Source organism: Mastigoproctus giganteus, chromosome 7, assembly GCF_048544385.1.
Source record: "Mastigoproctus giganteus isolate SK-2022 chromosome 7, ASM4854438v1, whole genome shotgun sequence".
NCBI classification, from domain to species: Eukaryota; Metazoa; Arthropoda; class Arachnida; order Uropygi; family Thelyphonidae; genus Mastigoproctus; species Mastigoproctus giganteus.
In genome coordinates, this window is record NC_143581.1 from 90,547,168 (window position 1) to 90,567,210 (window position 20,043).

General features: G+C 34.2%; 1 protein-coding gene across 2 annotated transcripts in view; it reads left to right on the top strand.

Annotated features, from left to right (window-relative positions):
* ecd (ecdysoneless cell cycle regulator) overlaps nt 1-20,043 on the top strand; it is a 152,480-nt gene that overhangs the window by 23,741 nt on the left and 108,696 nt on the right. For both annotated transcript variants that reach the window (XM_090377004.1, XM_090377005.1), the window contains exons 3-4: nt 3,773-3,860; nt 8,838-9,016. In XM_090377004.1, the coding sequence (XP_090233130.1) occupies nt 3,773-3,860; nt 8,838-9,016 (267 nt within the window). The remainder of the gene's footprint in view (nt 1-3,772; nt 3,861-8,837; nt 9,017-20,043) is intronic.

Genomic DNA, 20,043 nt, shown 5'->3' on the forward strand with positions numbered 1-20,043 from the left:
TTATCCAGTTTTCTCTCTGATCGCTCACTGAGGGTGATGGTAGATGGCTCTCTGTCTTCTAACTTCTCCACTAATGCTGGTGTCCCCCAAGGTTCAGTTCTTTCCCCCACTCTTTTCATCTTGTATATTAATGACCTTCTTCCATTGACTGGAAATCCTATCCATAGTTTTGCCGATGATAGCACATTGCATTCCTTAAATGCCGATCTTCAGGTAATTCTCCAGTGGGGCAAAGACAACTTAGTTGATTTCAACCCTTCTAAAACTCAGTCTTGTCTTATATCTCGCAAAAAGGATTCTTCTGCTCCTATGCTTATCTTTAGTGACACTCCGATTTCTAGGCAAAATGATATATCTATTTTGGGGATTACCCTGACTTCTAATCTCTCTTGGCACAAGCACATTACAAATATTGCTTCCTCTGCATCTAAAAAACTTGGTTTTCGCTTTCGGCGTTACTTTTCTTCCAAACAGCTGCTCACTCTGCATAAATCGCAAATCCGCCCTGCCATGGAATATTGTTCTCACATCTGGGGTGGTGCCTCCAAAACCTCTCTCAGGCTTCTTGATTCCATTCAGAAGAGGGCAGTTAGGTTAATTAATTATTCGTCTCTAACAGAGTCTCTCCACTCGCTTTCTCATAGACGTACTGTTTCTGCTGCATGCCTCTTCTACAAATACTTCCATGGGCACTGTTCTTCTGAATTGGCATCTATAATTCCCGCTCTCTCTTTCAAAACAGTCCGAACACTTGCTGCCACCAGCCATCATCCATTTACTGTTCAACTTCAAACCCACAGAACCAACTTTTCATCTTCCTCATTTATTCATTCAACTGCTGTTTTCTGGAACAACCTTCCTTCATACGTATTTCCTGAAAATTACAATCTACAGAAGTTCAAGTCCAATGTCAACAAATATCTTCTTTCGTCTTCTGAACGTCCAACCCAAGCACAGTACTATGTACTATAGGTTCTAATACCTCTCGTGTTTGGGGTTCATATAAAAAAAAAAAAAAAAATTCTTCATAGCAGACTCGTGGGTTTTCTTGAAATAAATCAGCTCATTCAGCAGCTGGAGTATGCTTATCGTTCTAAATGATCCACTGATCTTGCAATTGTTGACTTCTGCTCAAGGATCATTGATAGTCTTGAAAAGGGTCACTATGCTATATCAATGTTTCTTGACATCTAATGCTTTTGATTAATCTAAAGCTATGGTTTATGATTTTGCATAAACCATAATATTGTATTCAACAAACTCAATCTTGGCTTGAGAGGGAAAATTAACCTTCTGCTTGAAGACTACCTTACTGATTGGCCGTTTGTCATAAGACCAAATCAGTCATAATCCGACATCAGTTTTTTCTCCCTTGGAGAAATAACAGATGTCGGAGTATGACTGATGAATCTATACATCGATGAATTTCTCTCTCTTCTTCCATCTTCCCACATAGTAGCATATGCCGATGATATTTCCATTCTGATCACAGATAAAGACCTTAATCAGCTTCAACTCAATCTCTGCCTTGCTCTCTGTGATGCATAGTTGGCTTCAAAAGAATCAGCTTATGCTGAATCCAGAAATATCAAATTATATGGTGTTTAGAACGAAAAACAAACCACTAAATATTGATTTCGATGTAAGATACAAAGAAAAACAACTTGAAAGGGTGAATGAAACCAAGTTTCTTGGAATCTGGCTAGATGATAAGCTAAGTTGGGTGAAACAAATGATAACCCTATGAAAGAAAACTTCATCACCAGCGGGAATACTCGCCAGGGCCTCTGCCTGGGTGTCTTCTTTCCTTCTCAGACTAGTATTCCTTTCTTTAATTCAACTGCATCTCACCTATGGAATTATCTTATTGGGTACCACCAGCCAAGAAAACCTTGCAAGAATCAACTCCATTCTCAATTGACGCATTCGTTCAATTTTGGGCCTTTCCTGGAATGCATCGGTTAGTTCGAGATACAAGGAAGTCAGACTCCTCGGCATCCATCAGCTTCTACAGAAAGCCGAGGCTTTCTGTAGCAGCTGATAGATGAATAGTTCGTAAATTTCTGTGCATATATCTCATCATTTAATTTAATTGTAAAAATGTTCAATGATATTATAAGTAGTGATGGTTTATGAAGTCTTCTGTAAAGAAATGTACAAAAAACTCTAATTTATTTGTCTTTTCTGTCGAAAATTACCTGAACAATTTCAGAACTATATATTTTTCAATTGTATATTTCATTGTTTTTAAGGGAATACCCCCTAAAAAGCCATTGGCTTATTAGGGGGTATTCATTTTGCTGTTATCTCTCAAAAAAATGTAACATAAAATAGGGATAAATAAATTATTATTATTGTTATTTTCTTGAAATACATAGAGAACAAGGCTGTTGAAGCCTTGTTCTCTATGTATTTCAAGTGTTCTCTATTTATTTCTTGTAGAAATAAAAATGCCATGAAATTCTCAACCAGACATGTCTGATGTTTTTGAACTCTGAGCTACTTTCAAACATTTGTATATAGCTGTGGATGATTTAAATTTTTATTTTAAGCATTAACTTTAAAAGTATTGTACATGCTGGCCATTGCCGCTTTCTGTATGTAGCTGTGAGCAAACTGGGTTTGCTTCATAGTGCATTGATCTCCTATTTCGGAAGATTTTCACAAGTTGCCTTGGTATTGCACTGCTCCAATGGAGAAGTGTATTGCTTATTATTTAAAGTGTGTGCCACTACACAGACCAGGATTTGAATCTGCTTGGAGTTCCATTAGTGGGCAAGTAGGCATTGTGAAGAAACCCAAACAACCCTGTGACAAGATATATCCACTTTATGTGGGATTGTGCATGTAGATATAGTTAATTTCAAAGTAAAAGCCTCAAAATAAGTCAAATTGTAAAAGTCATTGTACACCAAATGGGTTTGCTGCTTAGTTGCAGTGACTGCTACATCAGACTCGGCACATTATAGCTTTAGTTGCTAATGTGCCATAAAATCCAAAACAAACCAAATATCAGACTCATATTGTGAAGCTGCAATCAGAGCCAAAATCTAGGTATGGCCAGTGGAATTCACTTTAAATAAAAGAAGTGCACTTCTCTATTAGAGAAGTGTGTTGCTTTTATTTTTCCTCCACAAGTGAATTGTTTTTATTCCTCCATAATATGAGATCAATGCACTAAGTAGCAAATCCAATTTTCTTACAGTATGAGGTTGCACCTGGTGTGTACAGGGACCTTTTCTAGCTTTCATAGCTTAAGACTTTTGTCCTGAACTTAATTGTCTACTTTAGAAAGTATAAATAAGTTTAGATGACAGAAGTGCCAGATCAGTATAAGGCGGCATTAAAACAGATAGGTGGTGTTTACAAATTAGTTGACATTTGTTGCAGCAACTTTTTTCACAATATAATTTGTTCCCTTCATGGACAAAACTATGCCTGCAGGCTAAACATTGGCTAGGGTTCTGTGCTTTGTCTTAAAAAAAATTAAAAACTTCTTGTTTTTCGAGTTTATAGCGTATGATTTTAATGACAGTACCTGTCATTTGGTAAGTTATGTCAGTACATACTGTGGGTGCATATAACTGACAGTTCTTTATTTTATTTCATTGCTACTTTTGACACAGGAGAGAATTGTTATAATGGTTACAACACAACAGATTTAACAAGCATTTTTTACTGAGTCCTCTGTATCTCATTTTAACTGTTCTTTCATTGTAGAGAATTTTTTTGGAAATATTGGAGCTTTGTATTTGTAATGTTTATTTTACAGGGTAGAAGATAATGATGGAGAGTTTTTGTTAATTGAAGCAGCAGATTACATTCCAAAATGGCTCAATCCTGACACAAGTGAAAATAGAGTAAGTACAAATATATTTCTTAGCTTTTGCCCATCACTGTAGGCCCTTGTGTCTGATGATTGAAGAATTCCTTAGTATATCATTTATGGGGTCCAATCCATTGATATATCAGCCACCAGATTCCCCTTTCACAATTTATAGTATATTGTGTCCCACTTAGCCATTGTGTAATTTTCTCAGCGTGCAGTACAATGATAGGCACACTTAGTTGTTATGGTAGGCCAACTTTAAGCAAGTAGAAGAGTCATGCTTCATGACATGCTTCATGTAAGCACTCAGAACTGACCTTCTCAAAACAATATAGGTGATATATGAAAATATATCACCTATATATATATATGTTTGTGTGTGAATGGTTGGGTTATCAGACAGTTTGAAAACTGAACTAATATTTAGGAAGTGATGAAGCTAACCAGCTATTCAATTTTTCCAAATAGTCTCCTTAACACTATGTACCAATTGCACTACTTCTGTACTAACAAAAGTACTCAAAGACATACCCTTTAGCCATGCATTGCCCACTCAGATAACACAGCAAATAGATGACAAGAAGCACACTTTCACAATTTATAGTATATTGTGTCCCACTTAGCCATTGTGTAATTTTCTCAGCGTGCAGTACAATGATAGGCACACTTAGTTGTTATGGTAGGCCAACTTTAAGCAAGTAGAAGAGTCATGCTTCATGACATGCTTCATGTAAGCACTCAGAACTGACCTTCTCAAAACAATATAGGTGATATATGAAAATATATCACCTATATATATATATGTTTGTGTGTGAATGGTTGGGTTATCAGACAGTTTGAAAACTGAACTAATATTTAGGAAGTGATGAAGCTAACCAGCTATTCAATTTTTCCAAATAGTCTCCTTAACACTATGTACCAATTGCACTACTTCTGTACTAACAAAAGTACTCAAAGACATACCCTTTAGCCATGCATTGCCCACTCAGATAACACAGCAAATAGATGACAAGAAGCACACTTTCACAATTTATAGTATATTGTGTCCCACTTAGCCATTGTGTAATTTTCTCAGCGTGCAGTACAATGATAGGCACACTTAGTTGTTATGGTAGGCCAACTTTAAGCAAGTAGAAGAGTCATGCTTCATGACATGCTTCATGTAAGCACTCAGAACTGACCTTCTCAAAACAATATAGGTGATATATGAAAATATATCACCTATATATATATATGTTTGTGTGTGAATGGTTGGGTTATCAGACAGTTTGAAAACTGAACTAATATTTAGGAAGTGATGAAGCTAACCAGCTATTCAATTTTTCCAAATAGTCTCCTTAACACTATGTACCAATTGCACTACTTCTGTACTAACAAAAGTACTCAAAGACATACCCTTTAGCCATGCATTGCCCACTCAGATAACACAGCAAATAGATGACAAGAAGCACACTTTCACAATTTATAGTATATTGTGTCCCACTTAGCCATTGTGTAATTTTCTCAGCGTGCAGTACAATGATAGGCACACTTAGTTGTTATGGTAGGCCAACTTTAAGCAAGTAGAAGAGTCATGCTTCATGACATGCTTCATGTAAGCACTCAGAACTGACCTTCTCAAAACAATATAGGTGATATATGAAAATATATCACCTATATATATATATGTTTGTGTGTGAATGGTTGGGTTATCAGACAGTTTGAAAACTGAACTAATATTTAGGAAGTGATGAAGCTAACCAGCTATTCAATTTTTCCAAATAGTCTCCTTAACACTATGTACCAATTGCACTACTTCTGTACTAACAAAAGTACTCAAAGACATACCCTTTAGCCATGCATTGCCCACTCAGATAACACAGCAAATAGATGACAAGAAGCACACTGTATGTAGCTTTGATTCTCAAGAGAACTGCCATCTACGGTTCTCTCCTGAACTAAAGCATTCCCACTACTTTGAGCTTTTTGCTTTGCTGCTCTTTTTTGAGGTATAATTCTAATCAAAATTAATTTAAAATTACCACACAAACTAAAAGATAAGAATATAACAATGCAGTGCTGTTATTATTATTATTATTAGCCATATAGTGCAAGGAAGCCTGAGGCTTATGCTGCACCAGCCAAAAAAAAATTTGAGTACCCTGAGAGAGAGAGAGAGGGGGAGGGGGAGGGATCACCAAAAGAGAGAAAAATTATGATACCCAGCTCAGGACCCTGGTGTGCCAAGCCCATACTCACCAGATGTGCTATGCTATTGCATCTCTAAATAATGCTGCTCTGACTTTCTAAATCTTTAGCAAAATACATAAATATGCCAACCTATGTGATTAGGATGTTTGAGTTGTTGATTTAGTACAATTTAGAACACTGTAATTACTATTATGATGTTCTACACTTCAAGTTACCAATTACAAGATACAGTAGTCGACTTTATATTATAAGCATCTGAATGATTATATCAACTTTTAACCCTTAAGGCCATCTATCATGGCAGGGTCTGGTGCCTTGATAGATGGCCTTAAGGGTTAAAGTTGATATAATCACACAAGATATGTTCTTGCCAAAATCACCAATAATTAAAGGCTCTATGAATATTAAGTTTTGACTTATTAAATCCTGTTAAATTTAAAAATAGGCTAATGTACATTATTAATAAATCATCAAGATTAGGATAATTAAAACTATTTATTAAACACAATTTAGTATGCTAATTAAGTAAAAAAAAGTCAGTTTCCAGAAACTTATCCGTTTTTCAGGAACTCAATTTTGCACTGTCACTCACACTAACCTGAAACCAAATATTGATTTTAATCAGCTTATTAAATCAAGTGCTTTGAAAGTTATATGTACAGACAGGAAGTTAGTTCTGTGTGCACTGTGGATAAGCTACAAGAAGGGCTTGTGATTTATTAAACATTTAATAAATCATTCTTAATGATTTATTAAACATTTGCTTGTAAAAATAGGGAGGTCATAATCCTATTGGGCAGTTGTAAGACTGCACTTAGGATACCTGTGTTCAAGTATGGAGATGTGCCTAGTAAGATTGGCAAAAGGGCATTCATATGAGGAAAGACTTTGAATATGTGGGCTACAGAGTTTTGTAACCAAGTACCTTAGCGCAGAACTAATTGAGGTATCAAGCTCCGAGTGGATAAAGTAAAATGAATGCAGGTGGAATTTTCCTTGTTATAAGTGATTCCAGAACTAGGGATTGTAAATTCAAATAATAATGAGAGAATGATTTAGGACAGAGGTTCCCAAAATCTGGTGGGGAAGCACTTGTTATTTTTATGAAACACTTTTTTCAATTAAATGTGTGCAAACTATCCCACAAATTCATGTACAAAGCATATTTTATTGTGATATTTGAGATTGAAGCAGATATAATTTATAAAAGTATGTATATCTGTAGTTAAATGCTCTGTCAGATCTGCTCATTTGCATAATGAGGAGTTGAAATTTATAAAATATTTTAAAGGGAAACCTCTAGTTTAGACTGATCGTAGGAAGTTTTCTTTTAGCTAGTGAGTTGTTAATTACTATAATTTATTTCTATGAGTAGCCGAGGTTCACAGCTTATCGAAATTTAAAAAACATTATTAGTTTATTTTTATTTTCTTAGCTAGTACAGCAAATGTCTGAGGCTTCCTTGCAGTTAATACAAATACTTTGAACAGTTCAGCATTTTATATTACAGGTTTTGACCACTCCATGAACTTCAATAGCTTTAACTAGATAAATATATGTATTATTCACATTGACTTGAGGTTTTATAGATGATCCATTTAATATATTGATAGCTTTAACTAGATAAATATATGTATTATTCACATTGACTTGAGGTTTTTGTAGATGATCCATTTAAAATATAGTTAATATACATTAACTGATTCTGCTTTAGTTGTTTTTGGGAAATTTTTGATGTTTCAACTATTTTGGGTATGGTGTGTCAGTTAAATTCATATGATTTATTATGTTATATTGATACTGGTGTGTTGAACTGCTTATTAGCAAGTTGTGCAGGATGCAAAATCTAGAACTCAGTGGGAGAAATCTCTCTCTCTGAGATCAGCTAACCCTGATTGAAGAGTTTTTGATGGGATTTGAATTAAGCTCTCTGTAAATAAGTGACAAGTGAAAAATTAACTGTAATATCATGGGGTCCATGAGCCTTAGTGGTGACTGTATTGAGTTTCAGTTATAAAAAGATGAATATATGTAAGCAGTCTGTAGTTGGTGTGCAGGGTTTGCATTGCACATCAGCAGCTGCAGTTTCCATTTATTCAGTGATAAATACTAATTTTTTATATATTTTTTCAGTGATTGCAGAAGTAACTTTTATAGATGAGTTTTAGAATATTTTTAAATAAACTTGTAAATATCTTTAAAAAACTTTATATATAATTTAAGCTGTTCTTAAATATATATGTCCATAATCTTACTTTCAGATTTTGCATATACTGTATAAAGACACATATCATTTCGTATGTGTATTTGCAGGTCTTGATGAGGGACGGGACACTAACTAAAATTATAATTGAATAGTTGTTTTTGTTGCTAAGTTGTCAGCTTGGCTGCTTCACTGTTTTGAAGTGTAGGTACAATAAAGCTATTATGAGAAGTTTAGCATTGAGTTGCATGATGGGTAAATTAGTTTTGTTGTTGTTTCTTGGTATACTTAATCAAATCCAACTGGTAGACACTGAGTGTTCTTTTCTTTCACATTTTTTGATTATTTTGACAAAAAAAAAAAAAAAGAAGAAAAGTGATATAAATAAGAGAGCTTATCACTAGGAATAGTTTACAGATTAAATAAATTAGCCACCAAAAATTATATATTGTTTGCAGCCTAATAACTAACCTTCCTAACAGAATTGTAGAAATTCTGCAATCTACTTATTATTGAACTTGACTCTTTAAATATCTGCATTTTGAATTCATTTTTATTTTTATTAGCCCATTTAACTGATGTGTTAATTTAAACTTTTCATATTTATTTTTTTAGGTTTATTTGTATTGTGGTAAATTACACATAATTCCTATTGCTCAGAATCCAGCTCAAATTGCATCTTTTTCTAAAGAATCGCCCTCAATTTTGCATGCGATTTCAGTCATTAGACAGTATTCTTCTTTTACTTTGGCTGATGGTGCTGTACAGCAGTCTATTGAGAATCGAATTTGTTGGTGAGTTTTACTAGGTTTTATTTTTATATAGTATCAGATTTTCCTATGTGGTATTAATATTGTAAAGATTAATCATTCGTCCATCCCAGAACTGTTTGTTGTTCCTGTATAGTTAATTTAATGCAGTAGCTCCAACTTAAATACAGGTGAAGAATTCTTGAACTGTATTTATCTTAATACCTGATAGCTTATAAGCTGTATAAGAAATTAGATATAGCTTTATTTAGGATGAGTATCCTAATGATGAAAGCAGTATACATTTTTTTGGTAGTACTCTCATAGTTGGAGAGTGAAAGAGGCTAAGATTCTTAGTAACCCATATTCCATTTTGAAGTATGCCAATTGATAATTTTCAGTACTTTTGTATTTCTGCTGGAATAGGATTACCAGAGGCACAACTGGGACAAAAATGAGTTTTCAAACTTAAATCCCAAGGCAATTAAAGAAAAAGAAAGGGGGGGAGCAGCGGGACAGCAAAGAACAAATATTTATAAAAGAGAAAGTATGGTTAAAAAAACACTGAACATAGCAAGATCTGTTAAAGCAATCATCTTTCCTCCCTTTCAGCTCTTCTGAAATGAAATTTTTAGCAAAGAAAACTGACTAAATAATAGTCAATTTGTCCATTTGAAATATGTATTAAAACATTGCTGATATAGAATATCAGCAATGTTTTAATACATATTTTATGCTTCTAAACTGGCATACTTTTTAAAAGCATCCATTCAATAAATTTATTGAACTGGTTTCAACCCATTTTTCTAGGTACTCACAATTCATTTTATGCATATCAAATTTTTTATCTTAAAATCATTTCTTAACCTTGAATAGTGTTATCAATTAAAATTTTACAAACAGTTAAGAGAAGTGAATTTTTCTTAAATGTATAATTTTAGCATTTCAATTGTCTGATGTATATAACTCTATCTATTATGCAATTTTCAGAACATTATATTTTTAACAGTTGCTTATTGAATATGCCAAGCACACTATGTAAAAACATAGAAGTAGGCTTCATTTACTAGCAGTTCAAAATATTTTACAGTAAATTGCAACAGCTTTTCTTCTACATGATAAATATTAAAGTTTATTCCAAAAAATTAAATATTTTGTGATAAACTTAACCAGCAAGTTATTTGAATGTGTCAATAGCTTATGCATAATGTTGCATCTTCTAAAGAACAAAATTCTCAAAATTACAAAGTTTGACAAACTAGAAATAAAAATGACATTACATCCTTTAGCTAGATCAGTGGAGAGTGCAACACTCCTCTCATAAAAAAACAATTTTCCACTGTATTTATTATGTATTTATTAACAGATATTACTTATTATTAATAAATACATAATAAATATTTGTATCTATTATATATTTATTATTATCATAAAATTAAGCTACTTTTCAAATCCTCCCTTCATATTCCATCAGTTTGTCACCACATCCCCAACAATGCTTTTTCATTGAATTTTGCATAAAATTTGAGAAAATGGCAAGTAAAATATGTTTAAAACAGTAATTGATACCGAGACATCCAGTAATTCAGACATTCAGTAAACCAGTAATTCCATTGGTTTAAAAAGGGTGAAATTCCACTGGAATATCAGGGTGAAAAAGTCAGGAGTGATGGACATTTGAGATGACACAATAATTAAGAGGTCAATACTTCCATAATGAAACAGAAGAATTCAAAGACACTTCATTCAAAAGGTGTATCCCATTGGTGGAATATTTTGGGTTTGTGCCAGTTATGATGGTATTTTGTTCCAGTAAAGAGATGTTTGATGATAGTTATTTTGGCTGTCATCATTGGCTTTTTTAACTGTCACATAGAAGTTTTTAACCTGAGATCTTCTTCCAGTCACATAGTTCCCTGAGGAGTTGTTGCGGCCACCAACAAAATCCTCCAACTTCATTTATCATATGCTATACGAGCGGCATGGCAAAATGTCACGCCCAAAGGTTCACTGATCCCATCCTTCCACCTAGTTGCAGGTCTTCCTTTAACAGCAGTTTTTGGGGTTGGTTTTGTTATGGTCTCTGTGGCATCAGATAATGTGGTGGTATGCCATTGCCTACCACGTGGCCGATTTTGAAAGGGGCCAGCTTTAATCATAGGAAGAGTCATCATGCAACCCACGAGATTCTCTTGAAGAGGAAAGGTGACTACAGCAGAACCCCACTTAGTGCCCCCCCATTATTATTATTATTATTTTTTTAATCTTCAGTGAGTGGTGATTATCCCTCTTCCTCTCTCAATCTCTAGCTAATAATGACCAATATATTAATGATTTTTGAATTTTCTTAAACATATTTTCACGGTGGTTTGTACAGGCTTAGTTCCAATGAATAAATTTTAAATTATAGCCAGATATGTTAAGTATTTACACTATGCTGTAACATAGGCAAATAATCAGCTGACCGTTATAACTAAGAACATTCCAACTGTCAAATAAATGCATATCTATACGCGCCTCCATAGCCAGGTGGGCAGGAGCAGCAGTGTGTAGCACACGCTTCTTGATTAGACCGGAGTTCAAGCCGTGACCACCAAATATGGATGATGTGGGAAGGTCAGGGAATGACCATCGCATATCCCCGGAGCAATATGGCCTTAGTTGCTAATGCTCCTAACGAAAAAAAAAAAAAAGGCATATCTATACGTAGTTGAATACTACGTATAGATATGCCTTTCCAATCAATCAATCCTAAAACACTCAATCCTAATTACAATTCATTAACAAGGTGATCACTAAGAAAAATCAAATAACTCTTCTTAATATCACATTTTAACGCAAAATCCAAGAGCACACAGTAAACGCGTTAAGTACAGACAGTGGCCAGAATCGCCACTGTCTATGTTTAACCTGAGATATGTTATGCAGTGCCTCCGTAGCCAGGTGGGCAGGAGCAGCAGTGCGTAGCACATGCTTCTTGATTAGACCGGGGTTCAAGCCTGTGAGCACCAAATACAGAGGATGTGGAAAGGTCGGGGAATGACCACCGCATATCCCTGGAGCAATATGGCCTTAGTTGCTAATGCTCCTAAGAACCAAAACAACAAACAACATACATTATGCAATAATGGAATGAATCTAAATGCAGTGCATACCTTAGCAGACTCTTATCTTTTTTTTTTTTTTTTTTTTAAGCAATATATTTTGTCTTCCATTAGCGGCAAAAATATATGAGTTCTTTCCTTTTTATATTGAAGAGCAGTGATTCCCAAATTTTTTATAGCTGGGAGCTGGTTTTTATAAATAGGGACTGAACTTTACATATCTGGTAAATGGTTTTATAAATACATATAAAAAAAAATTCACCCTTTATTTAAGAAGTCATTTTTCTTTTAAATAATTAAGAAAAGATCCAGTATGAACGATGATGTTGAACATCACAGCAACTTTCTCAGGACAAGAAACTAGTTTCACACTTGGGTATATGTCACCTCTGTTTACATTCATGAATGTTGTGCAATAATAATAGGATCATATGATATATATATATATATATATATAACCGTATAAATAAGAATAAGAGTTAAAATAAAATAATGCCAGCAGTATGGTAAGACAAGAGCGAAAATAATCAAAATTAAACCTAAATCAAACCAGTGGGGGGTGAAGAGAAGGGTAACAAGAGTAAAAATATTGCAGTAGAAACTCTGAAATAATTTAGAAAACCTAAATGAAAGAATAATAATTCATTGAATTTTGAAAGCCCATTAAATAGAAATTTAGCGGTACCCCCCTCTGATGGGTACCAGGTCCAAATTTATGTGAAATATCACCAACAGAGGTGTTAACCACTACAATAAAATAAAACAAAAATAAACCAAAAATAGACTGACTATTATGCCCCATCTTGACAGAGGACCACAAGGCCAATAATGGTCAGGGAATCTCTGCATTTCGATCGCTGGACAAATCACCGCAAAGGAGAATCGATCGAAAGATCAGCCCGCCATCTGATCCTCAGATCAAACCACCAGTGCAGAAGATTTGAACAGCGGTGGTCCTGATGCAGCGAAAATTAAAAAATAGAACAGCTACAAGCACTCCAGTGCAAAGCCACACTACTGACAAAGTAATCTCAACCAGATTATATAGACGAATAATGAACTATGGATGGCGGCGCAGCGTTAGTTAGCAATTTGCCTACTACTGTCATGTGATATAATTATACATATATTTGAATAGCGTTTAAAATAGTTGTAAACGGAATCTTTCATAATAAAATAAAATAGTACAGCATACATCAGAGGCAGCAAAAAGCATATTCCTCCACATGATGATTATTATTCTTTCATTTAGATTTTCTAAATTATTTTAGAGTTTCTACTGCAATATTTTTACTCTTGTTACACCCCCCCCCCCCCATTTGATTTAGATTATTTTCACTCTTGTCTTACCATACTGCTGGCATTATTTTATTTTAACTCTTATTCTTATTTATATGGTTATATTTCAAGCATCATGTGGAGGAACATGCTTTTTGCTGCCTCTGATGTATGCTGTACTATTTTATTTTATTATGAAAGATTCCGTTTCCAACTATTTTAAACGCTATTCAAATATATGTATAATTATATATATATATATATAAATAAACAATATGGATGAATATAAAAGTTATTAGCCAGATCAGATTAATGCCATCAAAAACAGATTGTACATTACATCAGTCTGTAATCTATTTATTATAGTAAAAGCACAATAAGTACTATACAGATGCTGAACAGGTATATGAACAAACAGTATGCAGCTTGCAGTAGGCCATAAGGCCAAAATAACTTATAAAAACTAAAATAGCCCATGCAGGTCTACATGGCCAAACCCTGGAAATAAACATACAATTAGTAATAAAATATAAATATATTATATAATGATGATTATGTAGCAAACAGGCAAGATAACACTTAGCCCTTGGGGCTAAATGTTATCCTGCCTGTTTGCTACTAAATTATAACATAATTAAGTTTAAAATTTGGACACTGTTAAACAGGCAGATAGCAATCAGAAACAGATAGCTCTGTTAATTATTGGTAGGATATATTGAGAGGGTTGCCCTTGAAAAAGTCCCTTTCAATGTATCTCCACACCAATGGTTAACTACATAATCATCATTGTATTATATATTTATATTTTATTACTAATTGTATGTTTATATCCAGGGTTTGGCCATGTAGGCCTGCATGGGCTATTTATAAGTTATTTTGGCCTTATGACCTACTGCAAGCTGTATACTGTTGTGTTCATATACATGTTCAGCATCTGTACTTATTGTGCTTTTACTATAATAACTATATATATATATATATATATATATATATATATATATATATATATACAGTGGTACCTTGGATTACGAGTAACTTGGTATGCGAGTGTTTTGCAAGACGAGCAAAAATTTTTAGTAAATTTTAACTTGATAAACGAGCGGGGTCTTGCAATACGAGTACAGTCAGTCCTTGTATAACACGTGTTTACACTACACGAATTCGATCATACACGATTTATAAATAGGGGAACGATATCTTATATAACACGAACCAAATTCGCTTATGCACGATTCGCCTTTGTGTTTACAAGAAATAGCAGTCGAACGTAGAATCACCCCAAGCGAACGCAACCCGATAGGAATGAAGAGAACATTTTGAAAATGTATTTATGGTTTTTTTATATCAGTGAAAGGGAAACACATTTCACCATAATAACGTAAAAACTAACAATTCTAGCTAGTATAATCGCAAATGCAATTAGATCGAGTTTACTACCAGTTTATAACAGATTCCACAGGTGGGAGCGCAACTGGAAATTGTTTTTATTGTTTTATGGTAGTAACCCCTAGAAATGTGCTTTAGTAAAATGTGAGGTGTTAATAGTGCATCTCTGCCTTTACGGTGGTGTTTATTCAGTTGCTACACGCGCACAGCCTTGTTTATGTGTACCAAGCGGGCCTCCTCATTTTGTAATAGTGCGAGCGATGAATCTGATTTCCGTGAAATCCTCAAAAGGAGGCAAAAGCAAGTGTCATTGGAAAGATTCCTTGTTAAAGTCGCACAAAAAGAAAAAGTCAACAGATAGCAGTGATTCCGTTAGAGAAAGTGAAAGTCGTCCTACCCAATAATTAATAAATTCGATTGCTTTATATATATTAAATGTAAATATTAAAAATATAAAAAAGGTATGTATTTTGTATTAATCATTTTTACAGTATATGAATATTTTTGAGTTTTGGAACAAATCATCTGGGTTTCCATTATTTCTTATGGGGAAATTCGCTTTGATATACGAGTGCTTTGGATTACGAGCGCGGTTCCAGAACGAATTATGCTCGCAAACCAAGGTACCACTGTATATATATATACCCGTGGGATTGCTACTGAATTATGGACCAGAAGTGACTTATGAAAGTGATCTGCAGGACATGACAATAAAACATACCTTTTTTGCAGTATGCAATAATCCCATTAATAGTGATGGGAGATATAGGTATGGCTGTAACAACCTAATGTATACTACATATGTTTAGCCTGCGTTCATATCATTGTATTTTAAAAATAATTATTAATTTTTTAATATATTTTATGTAATGCAAATACATTATTTGTCCTCTATTTCAAACATAAAAGTGGCCCATATCTGTAAAAAAGTTGGGAAATACTGCTCTAGAGCATGCATGCAACATAAAGTTGAAATAGAGTAGTCTTAAAAGAGAGAGGAAGGTCATATTGGTAAATTTCTTTCTAAAAAAAAACTCCATTTAGCACTGCAACACATGTGAATATTTAATGAATATGTAATATTGGATGTATTTAATAGCATTTTCTACTGATAATCTAGCATAGGATTATCAGTAGACATACTTATCTACGAATATTGTACTCAAGAAGTGTTTATAAAATGATCTCCAAGTGATTGAAAGCTGTGTGGTGAGATTTGTATAGCAGTGCCTTCTGAGTATAGACAGATGCAAATGGGATGAGGTTAACCTATTTATGTAAAATTTGCTACAATGTCCCAATTTTGAAAATTTCAAAAGTATTACAGCTACAATCCCAAATGAATAGAAATGTTTTGCAGGGAACAGTGGATGCAAGGAATTGGAATTAGATATAAAAAGTTTAGAACATATGCAGAAAATGTGTCGATCTCAAATGATGTATGAACATTCAAACATACTTTGATATGTATATAATATAAATAAAATAATAGGATGTATTGATAAAACCGAATATCTAAAAAAGAACAAAAAAGTTATTAATTTATTTATTCGGATTATGGATCCGGAACACTACAAGCTATAGCAGAAATACCAGCAAGCATAATGAAATATAGACAAACGTATTTGATCAGTGTGTTGAGTAGGGTTGCTGACCTGTCAAGTGTAATTACAATGGAATAAATTGAGAATGCCTGCAAGGTAAAAACAGATTACCTGAAATTAAATTAAGATTAACTTAAAAATAATAAAAATGGTACCTAATGCTGTAGGTCCTAGGACTTTAACTACGTCTTCCAAGGGTCGGCAGCCATAACTGTAGGAGCCACAGCAATAGGCAAGGTCTCTGTTTCTGTTATGATGTATATGTATGAAATATATACATCATAACCGACCCGACAGAGACCAAAAAGGAAGGAATAAAAAGAATATAATTCAAAAATAAATAAAAGTAAAATGCTGAAATAAAACCGATAAATTTTATCAAAGGAAAAAAAGAGTGAAAGAAGGCAAAATGTCCAGTTTGAAATTTAAACAAAGCAAACTTAAGATGAAAGAGTAAAGTCAGGTTTGGTCTCTGCTGGGTCGGCAACATCATATCAGAAACAGAGACCTTGCCTATTGCTGTGACTCCTACGGTTTTGGCTGCAGACCCTTGGAAGATGTAGTTAAAGTCCTAGGACCTACAGCATTAGGTACTATTTTTATGTTATTTTTTTAAGTTAATCTTAATTCCATTTAATTTCAGGTAATCTGCTTTTACCTTGCAGGCATTCTCAATTTATTCCATTGTAATTACACTTGACATTCAGCACCCTTACTCAATACGCTGATAATTTTATATAAAGGGAAAAACAGAAGAAAGTGAAAAGGAAAAGAGAAAAGATATTTACGGACAAGGACTATAAATGTCTTCATACAGACAGAAAGTACCAAACGACCATAATGAATTTAAGTGATATGTATAAGTGTCAGCGACTTAGTAATTTGGAATCTCCTCTTTTTGTTCTTCTCTGGCTTAAAATCTCTCTACTACATTCTGTCAAATTCATCTGTTTCCTCTATTGTTGTCCCAACTCCACTAATTATTTGAACTGTTTAATTTCTCTTTGAAACTTTACTTTCCTAACAGTGAGGTAATTTTCCTTGGTGATTTTAATGTTCACAAATCCAGCTGGCTTCAGTTTTCTAGTCACACAGACCCGGCTGTTCAAGGTGTTGAGGCTTTTGCAATTACTATTGACAGATTGCTCATTTACCTGCAAGGATACCAGACAATCCTAATGATACAGCCAACACTCTTGATCTTTTTCTCAAGAACAATTCTTCAAAGTACATGGGCAACATGGGTGATTCTCTAGGTGCTTCAGATCACACGTAAGGAATTAATAGGATCATATGAACATTATAATCAGTCTCTCTCTCTCTCTCTCTCTCTCTAGGTGCCTCAGATCACAACTTGGTGATGATCTCTTCTTCAGTGGAGCCTTTCTTTTGTAGCCATTCTCAATGTCGTATTGTTTGGCATTACAAGAATGCAAAATGGGATGATCTGCGAGATTTCTTTTCTTCCTTTCCTTGGTTGGATAAATGTTTTAAATTTTCTGATGTCAATTTTACTCAGGTTGTGCCAGTGAAATTATTCTTGTATGGATGATGTCCTTTATTTCACACTCCACCTTAAATTCTCTTCCTTTGTCTAAATCTTGGTTTTTTTTTTTTATTAAATATGCTAAGGCTGTACAAGATAAGAATGTTGCATATCATAATTGGCTTGTTTCCAAATCTCCATGTTCATTTTCTGCCTACGCTAAAGTTTGCAACAATTGTAAAAGCAATTATTAATCAGTCCAAACTAGATTTTGAACAGACTCAGAGTAGAAAACTTGCTTCTTGTCCAAAAGGCTAGTTGAGCATTCTGATCTCTCACCAAAGGTATTGGCCAGATGGTTTTATTGCCACCTCAATTAAAGTTGACCTAGTAGCATCCTACTTTTCTTCTAACTCGTGTATTGATGATCTTGGTAAATCACCTCCTACCATCCCAGTACACTCCATTTGATGCCTCCTGTGGTCTTCCATCAAAAGGATGTCAGAAGAATCTTGAATAGTCTTGATGCCAAGAAAGCGCCAGGTCCTTGTGGTATTTCTCCATTTGTTTTCAAAACCTGTGTCCTAATCTTACTCCTGTTCTGTGTGTCGCCTTTTATACTTTCTTATTCACTGGTGTGTGTTCCCTTTTGCTTGGAAATTTGCTCATGTTCATCCAGTTCCTCAAAAGGGTGACAGATCCCTCCTATCAAATTATCATCCCATTGCACTTACTTCTCTTTCTAAAGTAATGCAGAAATCAATTATTGGCCAACTCTTCATTAAATTATCTTGAAACCTACCATCTGATCAATGCTCACCAGTATTGATTCTGTCAGTGTCAATCCACTGGTGATATACAGTCTTACATTACCCATCTATGGAAATATTCAATAGAAACATTTGGTGAAACTCAAGCAGTTGCTCTTGACATTTCCAAGATTTTTTGTGTTTGGCATAAAGGTCTTTTAAATAAGTTTCCATCTTATATAAGAAGAGCCGACATTGGAGGATCAAAAAGCAACATCACTATGAATGCTTGGCTGCCACAAGCCAGTTATTCCTGTGGTAACTTATCTGGCACCTCTTTCTTAAAACTCTTAAAATCAAAAGAATTGATAGGCCCTGCTTTCGAGGTCCATATTTGTACTGAAAATCTAGATCAAGCCACCTTTTGCTCTACACGAGGTTTCTGTCCTCGCTGAGCTTGCTTTAGGACACCTGTGTTACCTTTCGACAGATTTGTAAAGAATTGTTTAAAAATACCAATTCTTTAACTTTTGTAAAATTTAATGAATTGGTATGTTCTGGTATTATCCCCTACCAATTCTTTAAATGCTGATCTGCGGATAATTCTCCAGTAGGGTAAAGATAACTTAGTTGATTTCAATCCTTCTGAAACTGTCCTGTCTTATCTCACAAAAATGATTCTTCTGTTCTTTTTGCTTATCATTGATGACACCCAGCTTTCTAGACAAGATCACATATCTCTATTAGGGATTATCCTGACTTCGAATCTCTCTTAGCTAGCATAAGTGCATCGCAAATATTGCTTTTTCTACATTTAAAAACTGGGTTTTCTCTTTCACTCTTGGCTTTACTTTTCTTCTAAACAGCTACTCACCTCTGTACAACTCTCAAATCTGCTCTACATAAAATATTATTCCCACACCTTGGGCGGTGTCCCAAAACCTCTCTCTCAGGCTTCTAGATTCCATTCAAATGTGAAGGTAGTTAAGTTGATTAATGACTCATCTCTAACAAAGTCTCTCCACTCTCTTTTTCTTAGACATTCTGTTTCTGCTGCATATCTTTTCTATAGATACTTCCATAGGCACTGTTTTTCTGAATTGGCTTCTGTAATTCTTGCTCCCCCTTCCAAACCATTCAAAACATGTGCCGCCACCAGTTAGCATCTTTTTAATGTCCAACTTCAAACTCACAGAACCAACTTTTCTTATTTCTCATTTATTCCTTCAACTTCTGTTTTCTAGAACAAACCTCCCTTCATGCATACTTCCTGAAAATTGCAATCTACGGAAATTAGAGTCTAATGTTAATAAGTACATATCTTTCTTCGCCTTCAACCCATGCATGGTACTAAGTGCTACAGGTTCTAATACCTTTTGTGCTCAGGGTTTTCATTAAAAAAAAAAAAAAAAAATAGAAGTAATATTAAAAGAGCAAAGAAAAATAGAAAAAAGAGTGAAGAAAT